Source organism: Haemorhous mexicanus, chromosome 6 (genome assembly GCF_027477595.1).
Source record: "Haemorhous mexicanus isolate bHaeMex1 chromosome 6, bHaeMex1.pri, whole genome shotgun sequence".
Classification (NCBI taxonomy): Eukaryota; Metazoa; Chordata; class Aves; order Passeriformes; family Fringillidae; genus Haemorhous; species Haemorhous mexicanus.
The window spans coordinates 61,981,112-61,991,482 of NC_082346.1; the positions used below are offsets into that span (position 1 = coordinate 61,981,112).

The following is a 10,371-nucleotide window of genomic DNA, read 5'->3' on the forward strand; positions in this document are numbered from 1 at the left end:
CTGAGTAGAGCAGTGTGCTTGCCAGGCTGAGGAGGTGAGCCAGTGCTTGAAGGTAAAGCCAGACACCTGGATATCTATTTCCTACACAGCTGAAAATACAGAAGGATCAGGTGAATGTGACCCACCCTCAGCCCACTGACTGACTTGAAGAATAAATAGGGTGTAAAACCCTCAGTTCTCTACAGAAATAACAGGAACAATAACTACCCTCCTCTGCCCCTTGATCATCTAAAAAAATTGAACATTTTGTACCCTTTAAGCTAATTTTCATCTCAAAGCAGCATCTTTCTGGCAGAGCAAGCACAGCTCTTGTGTTCTCCTGGCCTGCTCTGTTTAAGAAACGTAGAAATAAAAGCTGGTTTCAGTTATTATTTTTCACTGACTAAAAAAAGGTTGCCATGAATATGCATTAGTATGAATTCTGTAAACACCATGAGGTTCACACAGAAAAAGCCTGGAGGGAAAAGTGAGCAGCAAATCCTGCACATAAACTGGATTTCACTGCTCCCTGGCAGAGCCTGGATGCCCATTGCTGGAGAGGTAATTCACAGTGTTTTCCAGCAGCTCTCCTGACAGAATAACACTTAGTTATGTTAATAACCACGCAGGAGAGTGTTGGAGAGCTAAAGTACAGCAGAGCAGCACAGCCCCAGCTTTGTGTGCCTGAGTGCCTCGGCTGCTCTCGCCCGCAGCCCCTCGGAGAGCAGCAGGAATTGGGTTATTTGGGCAGTGAGGACATGAAAAATGAAGGTCAAATCCTATACCCTGAGCCATGTTTTTGTGGAAAAAATCTGCACCCAGGAGCTCAGCCAGCTTTTCCAAGGAGCTCAGTCAGCTCAGCTCAGCTCCCAGCTCAGCTCAGCTCAGCCCAAGAGCTCCGGGGCCATCGAGCGCATCCGGGTGACATCGAGGTGGGGATTCACAGAATTCACAGAATTCACAGAATTCACAGAATCCCAGGGTTGGAAGAGACCTTCAAGGTCATCGAGTCCAACCCAGCCCCAACACCTCAGCTGAACCCTGGCACCCAGTGCCACATCCAGGCTTTGTTAAACACACCCAGGGATGGGGACTCCACCACCTCCCTGGGCAGCCATTCCAGAACTTTATCACCCTTTCTGTAAAACAATTTCTCCTGATATCCAACCTGGATTTCCCTTGGTGCAGCTCGAGGCTGTGTGCTCTGGTTCTGTCAGGGCTGCCTGGAGAAAGAGCCCAGCCCCAGCTGAGCACAGGCACCTTTCAGGAGCTGTGCAGAGTGATGAGGGCACCCCTGAGTCTCCTTTTCTCCAGGCTGAGCACCCCCAGCTCCCTCAGTCATTCCTCACAGGGTTTGTGTTCCAAGTGCTTGGGGCAGCAGTGGCTCTGCAGCACATTCCCAGCTCCCTGTCTGCCCAGTGTGGCTGCAGCAATCCCCAGACTGGCCATGGATGCCCACGGGCATGTGGGATGTGCCTGACATCCCTGTGATCCCCTGGCACCCTTCCTGCACACCTGAAAGCAGCTGCCAGCCAGGCTGCAGAGCTGGATTTTTAGATGCCACATCCAAAGACAAACCTGTCTTGCTGGCCACCCTGTGGAATGACACAGTCCCACCTGTGGGAGCCCTGCAAAAGGCTGCACACAAAGTTTCAGCTGCTGTGGCTGTGTTGGAGGCACCAGAGTTGTGTGCTCTGCAGGGAGAGCCTCGTGCCATCAGTGGTGAAGCTGTAGCACCCACCCAAGAGAGAAAAGCACCAGGGGAGGTTTGGGTTGGGTATTAGGAAAGATTTCTTCACAGAAAGGGTGGCCAGGTGGTGAACAGGCTGCCCAGGGGAGTGGTGGAGTCACCATTCCTGGAAATGTTCAGGAAATGTGTAGATGTGGTGCTTGGGGGCATAGTTTAGGGTGGGTCTCGCTGTGTTAGGAGAAGGGTTGGACTCAGTGAGGTCTTTTCCATCTTTAACAATTCTCTGGTTGTATTTACCTGTAAAAGGAGTGCAGGTAGAGCTCAGATACCATGAAGTACCTCCTGCCCTGGGCAAGGACACACAAAACCATCCCTGCCTGCACCCTGACCTTCGCTTGGACACTTCTGAACATCTCTCTCTCAAACTGATAACACATCCATGTTACACTTTGGGAAGTCCAGGCAGCTTTGCCTCCAAGCAAGCACAAATATTTCAAAGGCTTTACATATTTGAGTAGTTCTGCTGGCTTGTGCTGCTTAGATTTAGACACTTGCTTATATGTTTGCATGTTTAAGCCCTTGGTTGGGCTTCAGGTGTGGAGTTGAATCAATGTGTTTTAGGGAGGTGCAGAGTAGTCTGGGGACATTTTTCTCCCCTGAAAATGTTGACTTCAGCCTGGAGAGGGGCTTGGAGCAACCTGGCCTAGTGGAAGGTGTCCCTGCCATGGCAGGGTGTTGGAACTGGAAGATCTTTTAGGTTCTCTTCCAACCCAAACCATTCTGTGATTCTTTACACCTCATTTTCTGCAGTGCTCCACATAGGAAAAAAAAATGTTTCTGATAAACTGTTGGTTGGCCTTGCTCTCTTTCAGGGAAAAAAGGAAAAAAATGAGGCAAGCTAATTTCATTCCTTACTTAGGAGGCTCCAAAAGAAAGTTCCTACACTCTTCCATTAATTAAAAGCCCCATTTAATGAGCTGACAGCCACCTGTGCTTCCCTGTGACCTTGCAGAGCAGCCTGCAGATGTGAGCTCAGGTTTCTAAAGCCAGCACCTGAGGCAGGCACAGGTCAGCTGTGCTGATGCCCTGGTATGTAACATGCAGGAGGAGCCTTGAGCATGACATTTAAATAATGGTTTTGCTGGTTTCACTCTCAGGAGGTGTTGATGCTCCATGTGTCCATCATTTTAGTCGTTTCAGGGGGGAAAAAAGTACTTGGCTGTATAAATAATTGATTAAATTAGGGATCTGGCTTTCTAAATTTGGTTTAGAGAGATTGGGAGTGAGTTTTTCACAATAGGAAGAAAGGGGATGATGGATCTACTCATTTTCACTGACACAAGGAAAGGTCTGAGCAGTGAGGGCACCAAAAGTTAAATCTCCATCCTTGCCCTTGGAAGGAGGGCATTACTACATTGGACTCTTCTGTTCTGCCTTCTGAGACTGACACATTGCTGGAAATCCTCCAGCTGGCAGCTGAAATCCTGAATTTCTCTGCAGGGCAGGATGTGAAGGGCAGCCTGAGGTGAGTCCAGCCAGGCAGGGCAGGGGGGTTCTGCACACCCAGAGGAGAGGCCCTGGATGTCTGAGGCTGGGACTGTCCCCTGTCCTCTGGCTGTCCCTGGATGTTTGAGGCTGGGACTGTCCCCTGGCTGTCCCTGGGCAATGCTTTGAGGCTGGGACTTCTGTGGTGTCTCCCAGGATGGCCCCACTGCTGGAATTTGTTATCCTGGGGAGGAAAAGGGGGAAACCTCCTGGTGCCCTCTTGCTAAAACCCTGCCAGATCTCCTCACACCACTGAGAGACTGGGGGGACACCAGCCCACGTGTCTTGGTTTGAAAAGACAGGTTCTGCTTAAGGAAGGCAGGAGCCTCCCCTAAAATGGAAAATGTAAACCCCCTCCCTCCAAATTATTATGATTTTGAAATTAAGGGGCTCTCAGACAGAGATATGGGAATAGGAATAACAGTTCTTTACTAGGAAAACTAAAATAATACAAATGTAATTGTACAAACAAACAAAAAAACCCACAAAAAACCAAACAAACAACAAAAAAAACCAAACAAAACCCCAAAACAAACCAAAACATAAAACCAAAACAAATACCACTGCCAGAGCCAGACCATGCCCTGCCCCCTGTGTGTCAGGGTGGTGGCACAGTCCCATCCCAGGGGGGCTCAGGGTGGTGGCACAGTCCCATCCCAGGGGGGCTCAGGCTGGTGGCACAGTCCCATCCCAGGGGGGCTCAGGGTGGTGGCACAGTCCCATCCCAGGGGGGCTCAGGGTGGTGGCACAGTCCCATCCCAGGGGGGCTCAGCCCTCCTGCAGTGCCAGCTGTGGTTCTGCTGGAGCAGGGATCCTGCACAAGGGGGGAGTTTTCCTCTGCAGCTCCAGGGCTGCTGGAGATGGGCCTGCTCTCCTCTGGGAATGCAGGGCAGGAGAAAGCTGCTCCTCTGGGAATGCAGTGGGCAAAGGCTGCTGGGCTGTTCCCAGGGCAGATTGGATCCAGGTAGGAATGCTTGGCTCCTCCCCTGGGCTGAGCATCTCCCCGTGGGATGGTGGAATTTGATCAGCCCTGCAGGGACACTCAGTGGCCATGGACAGCAGAGATCTCCTGGAGGGAGGATTGGGTGTGGGAGAGATAAAGAAACCTGCCCCACCTCTGACAGATGGCAGTAGAACACCCCCATTTCCAACCTAAGACACCACAGCCCTGGGGGATCTGGATTTCAGCTCCATTTCATGGTGAATCTGAGTATCAGTGATACCCTCAGGTTTTGCTGACCTGTGTCCTGGTGTTGGGGTGTTTTACATGGAAGTAAGGTGGGACACAGACTTGCAGTGGGGTTTGTGGCTTTGGCACAGCCACTGCCATGTGAGGGGGCACCTGTGTGCCTCAAGGGCTGGTGAAATAGGGGGAAGGACTCACAGCTGCACCCAGGAGATGAGTTTTCCTGGGAAGATGTTGGTCTGGATGCCTATGGGATTTAGGACCACTGACATTTTTACCTGGAGTCTCAGAGATTGGCCCTGCCCTGGGAGGTGATTCTGGGTTCCTCTTTGTCCCCTGTGTGGGAACAGCTTCACCCGAGTCAGTTGTGTGTCCCTGTCCTGTGTGTCCCTTGAAACACAGTTTTGCTCTGCTGACTGGCTCTGCTGAAGTTATCCTGTGGGATTTTTCGTGCTTGTTGCCTCAGTCTGGCTCACATTGCCTGGGATGAGTGTCAGTGGTTTCCTGAGACTCTTGGCAAAACTGTGAGCTCTGAAAGGCTCTTTTACAGGAGGGCACATGTTTGGATCAAGATGAAGTCTTTGAAGTCTGTGGGCTGAAGCTTAGTTTTAAATCCAGGGCTAAATATTTCTTAGATGAAGTTCAGGGAGGTTTTCAAGAGGCAGAGTGCCCATGTCACGTTGGTGTTGGCTCAGGAGATGTGCCCTGGCTCAGGAGACACTCAGTGGAAGTTGGGTATTCAGTGTCTTTGAAATTCACACTCCACATTTACCTGAGGGCAATTAGTGGAGAGGGGGAGTTTTTTAAAGAATAAAACACTTTGGGCTCCCTACCACTTCCTTAAGGTTCTTGGAGTCCAGGATTTCAGATGTGGTGTAGTTAATGATTCCTGTTCTTTTTCTTTGAAGCTCCTTAAATGCTCTCTCTGGGATTTTCAAATGAGGCCAAAAACCTAAGCACAGATGAACACTTCATGAAGAAATTTGGTATTGTCTGTCCAAAAAACCCTGTCAGGGCACAGCCAAAACAGCTGGAAGAGCTTCCTGTGGTATCCTGGTATTCCAAAATACAGGGCTCATTCCCCTGGACTAATTTCCAGGCTGTTTGGCCATCTAATGTTTGCATTTCAAGTCAAATTGGTGGCTTTGCTAAATATTTTTCTTGTTGTACAGTACAGCCTGATGCCTTAAAATTTCTTGGTCTTGCAGTTGCCTCTCCAAGGTGGATGTTTAGCTGACAAAATCCCTAATGATGGATGTTCTGTCAGCAGGCCCCAGCAGAATTTGCAGTGCTGTAGATCCACATCCCTGTCAGCGTGCACACACTTTCATTTTGCTTTCCATATCTCCCACAATCTTTCCTATTTAAGGGAAAACAAGAAAGCTCCAGGTCAGACCAAGTGGGTAATGATGCTCATGAGAAGCCCCTCCCAGTGATGATCTCAGCTTTACACTGCTTTGCTTTGTCTGTGCAGATAGTGGCAGCAATAATGGCAATCACAGGAATTGTAATGATGGCATATGCAGATGGTTTCCAGGGTGATTCAATTATTGGGGTGGCCTACGCCGTGGGATCAGCCTCCACGTCTGCACTCTATAAGGTAGGTCACAGCTGTTTGTTGGCACTCCTAAATTCATTCACATTGAAAAGACACAAATACAAAGAGAGTGGCTGCAAAATAAATGTTGTGTTGTGTTCCTCACTCCTGCGTCACTGGTGTTGTGACAATGTCAGGAAATCTGCCCTGAGGGTAATTAGTTGTCATCTGCCAATTACCCAGAATGGCTTTTCTTGATCAGCCTTTAATGAAATCTCCACTGCCAAGCCAGGAGGAGTTTAAGATCATAAAATCATGGCAACAAGAGTTTATCCACACTTTTCAAAGGGGCTCTCCATGTGCAGCAGGGAGGAGAGCCAGGTTGGGCAACTCATCCCAGGTCTGCCCTGCAGCCCCCTGGCACAGGCTGGGCTCAGAGCCCTGGTGTGAGCCTGGCACAGGCTGTTCATTAGAGACCCTTCTGCTTGGAAGAAGTGGCTGCTCTGGAGGGTGAGGGCTGGGAAAGGCAGGGATTCTGTCTCAGGATCAGGTTGGGCTGAGCATGGCTGGGTTTGTTTTCTGTCTCAGGAACAGGTTGGGCTGAGCATGGCTGGGTTTGTTTTCTGTCTCAGGATCAGGTTGGGCTGAGCATGGCTGGGTTTGTTTTCTCTCAGGAACAGGTTGGGCTGAGCATGGCTGGGTTTGTTTTCAGCTGTGTGTGTCAAGTTTGGAGTGGCGTGTGGCAGGATTAGAAGCTGCCCTTGCAGCTTTAGACTTTGCTCATCTCACTCAAAAATTGGTTGTGGCCTTTCAAAAGTCACTCAAAATCCATGAATTGAGGCTCACAGAGGACAGGTTCTCACAGAGTGAGAGCTCTTCCAGGCTGGATTTCCTCTCAGAGCAGGGTGATGCTGTGGAAGTCACAGGAGCCTCCTCCCAAACCCCAGCATTGCCACACTCAGCCCAAATCCTCTACACTTACTGCATGGATGGTGTGTCCTTGAGTTCTTGGTGTATTCTTGGTTTTTCCTGGGTTGTTCTACACTTGCTCCTTGTGGCATTTTGTGTAAAGCTTTGTTATACAGACTCAGCCATCCCCGTGGTAAAGACATGGAGCTGAAACCCAGGAAAGGCAGAAATCCCACCAAAGATCCCATTGCAAGACGTGTGTGGGAAAAGGGCTGGGCTGTGGCAAGCTGGCCTTTGCTGCACTCTCCCCAAGGGAATGGAGTGCTTCTGTGACAGCATGGAATCTGAACCCCTCCTCTCTCTCTCCTCTCCAGGTTTTGTTCAAAATGTTTCTTGGGAGTGCAAACTTCGGGGAAGCAGCTCACTTTGTGTCCACCCTGGGCTTCTTCAACTTCATCTTCATCTCCATCACCCCCATCATCCTCTACTTCACAAAAGTGGAGTACTGGTACCCCTTCTCTGCTGTGCCATGGGGTTACCTGTGTGGAGTAGCTGGCCTCTGGTTAGGTAAGTGAGGAAACTATTTCTTTATTTATTTTACTAGGTAAGTGATAAAACTATTTATTTATTTATTTTACCCCTCCAACCCTATATAAAATTGGCCTTGGGCACAAACTATTTCCCCCTGTCCCCTTAAGCAGCAGAGCTCTCTCACAGATTAATCCTGGTCCCAGTGCAAACTGGTGCTCCTTAGAAATGATTCATATTTTTCATTACACTTCATGAAACATTACTATTAATTGAGATACAATTAATAATTGATATGTAAGCATAGTTATAATTAATAATAATTAATAATTAACAGTAATAGCAGGGAGTAAACATGAAGCAGCACTACTAATTGCCCATTTTTTCATCCCTTCCATAGTTCTACACCAATGCCCCTGTCTCTGGCACAGCTTGACTGCTGTAAATCCAATTTCAAGGGGCTGCTTGTTCCCAGTCAGCTCCTGGGGGATGTTTGTGCTGGGGCACCTTTCTGGGGGGGCTGCAGGCTCTGGGCAGGGCTTACATAAGGCTCCCTCTTTCTAAGCCAGAATTGCCAGTAAAATATCTGTTAGATTCAGCCCTGGGGCATTTTAATTTCCACATATAACAACATCCTTTCCTTTGGTAAAGTCTCTTGTATTCCATTATTGAAGAGGTTTTTGTCTCACTAGTGTTTATTAAATGGAAGCAAAGAGAATGTCATTGCTCATTCTGTCCTGAGATGTGGCCAGGCTGGCAGCTGAGCTGCTGGGAGCACCTTGAGCTGCTCCAACCACACCTGCAGCTGCCCTGTGAGCTCCTAGGGACCAAAATTAGGGATAATTTATCACCCAAGTGTCTAAACCCAGCCTAATGCAGGGGACTCAGCAGCAGGACTGGGTGGTGGGTGATCAACAACTTAAGTTTGTTTTTAATCTTTCAAGGAAAAGTTAAACTTAAGCAAACTTTAGGGGTTTTTTTAATCTTTCAAGGAAATTGGAGCTCTTGGGAGTGCTGTCATGTAACAAAAAAAACCCCAAAACATCAAAAGATCAGTATTTTTGTACCTGATTAAAGCCTGTGAAAAGCCATGGAATATGATAACCTCAGTATTGTGGTTTGTGAAAAACCATTCAGCCTTTCCCCTGTGAATAATTTCCCCTAATTTCATGTTCATCCAGAAAAAACCCAAAATCAATCACTTTGTGACAACTCCCTCCTTGTGGTGTGGATACTTAATACCTACATACTGTACCTGTAGGGTCTAGGTGGAGGAGAAATGCCTCACTCTGGTGTTTCCCCCCATTTTCATGTGTTATTTTCTCTGTTTTTCCCTAGCTTTCAACATCCTGGTTAACGTTGGGGTGGTGCTGACCTACCCCATCCTGATCTCCATCGGCACCGTGCTCAGCGTCCCTGGAAATGCAGGTACCAGTGCCACAGCTGCTGCTGCTGCCAAAATGAGCCCAGGGGAGCTCAGAAAGCAGTTTATTGCTTAAATAATTGGTTGGGTGGAAATTTACTCCAGAGTCCTGTTTTGAAGTCTTGAACAACCTCTGCTCTTGTGCCTGTGCCTTACCAATTTTTCAGAGAAGAATTTTTTCTGAATATCCAGTCTGTCCCAACTTGGGGTCTTTTCCCTTTGTCCTGTCCTTTGTTCCCTGGGAGCAGAGCCTGAGCCCCACCTTATTGTATTTGGGTTCCCCCCAGACAAAGGGAGGAATGATGAATCTGACTCCATCTTCTCAGAAGGCTAATTTATTATTTTAAGATACTATATAATATTAAAGAATACTAAACTAAACTATACTGATGAATACAGAAAGGATACTTACACAATGCTAAAAAGATAATAATGAAAATTTGTGACTCTCTTTGGAGTCCTGACACAGCTTGGCCCTGATTGGCCAAAGAGTGAAAACACTCACACTAGAAACCAATGAAACAACCACCTGTGGGTAAACAATCTCCAAACACATTCCACATGAGCAAAACAGAGGAGAAGCAAATGACATAATTATTGTTTTCTTTTTTCTTTGAGGCTTCTCAGCTTCCCAGGAGAAAAATCCTGGGCGAAGGGATTTTTCCCCAGAGAATGTGAATGCCACACCACCTGGCTGCACCCTCTTCTTGCAGAGAGCAGGAAGGTCCCCCCTGAGCCTCCTTTTCTCCAGGCTGAGCCCCCTTCACCATGGAACTCCTGAGGTTTAATCCAGCCCCTCCAGGCTGCCTCGGACCCTGCCCAGGGCAGTGAGGGACAAAGGAGCTGTGGCACCTCCAGCACTGCGCTGTCAGATCAAAGCTCAGGGAGATCTGAGGGCCCCACGGCCAGTGTCACCCCCAGAGTGTGACAAAGGGTCACAGGGACGTGCCATGGCTCCTGGTGCCATCCTCCATCCTGCTGCTGTTCTGATTCTGTTGTTGTTTCCTCTCCTCCCAGCCGTGGACCTGTTGAAGCACAAAATGATCTTCAGCGTGGTGCGGCTGGGGGCCACCATCATCATCTGCATGGGGTTCCTGCTCATGCTGCTGCCCGAGGAGTGGGACGAGATCACCCTGAGGTTCATCAACAGCCTGAAGGAGAAGAAGAGCGAGGATCACTCCGAGGACATCACGGAATCCAGCGTGCACACGAGGAGCAGGAGCAGAGCCAACGGGACAGTGTCCATCCCGCTGGCGTAGGGCTGGAGGAGTCTCCCTGCAGGCAGATGTATATTCTGTGAATATAGCTTAACTTTCCTCACCACCTGTATGCTTCAAAAAATGTCATCTAACCTGAGCAGGGGATGAACTGTAAGATAAGAGAAGTACATCTATAATAAATGTTTACATTTATACACTTAACGAGGAACGGGTGTAAATAACTGCAATAAAATCTTTTGTAATGAACAAATGTTTAAGTTTGTGTCTTTCTGAGCTGGTGAGTTTAAAACGTGGATCAAGTTTACATCGTTTATCTCTCTTTGCTGGCAGAGGTAGAGTCATTTTGGAGGATAC

The 10,371-nt window shown here is 48.4% G+C and overlaps 1 protein-coding gene across 3 annotated transcripts in view; it reads left to right on the forward strand.

Annotated features, from left to right (window-relative positions):
- The window catches only part of SLC35F4 (solute carrier family 35 member F4), a 115,706-nt gene extending 105,588 nt beyond the window's left edge, over window positions 1-10,118 (forward strand). For all 3 annotated transcript variants that reach the window (XM_059848196.1, XM_059848197.1, XM_059848198.1), the window contains exons 5-8: window positions 5,875-6,000; window positions 7,221-7,413; window positions 8,713-8,802; window positions 9,815-10,118. In XM_059848196.1, the coding sequence (XP_059704179.1) occupies window positions 5,875-6,000; window positions 7,221-7,413; window positions 8,713-8,802; window positions 9,815-10,056 (651 nt within the window). In that variant the 3' untranslated portion in view covers window positions 10,057-10,118. The remainder of the gene's footprint in view (window positions 1-5,874; window positions 6,001-7,220; window positions 7,414-8,712; window positions 8,803-9,814) is intronic.
- Window positions 10,119-10,371: the final 253 nt, after the last annotated feature.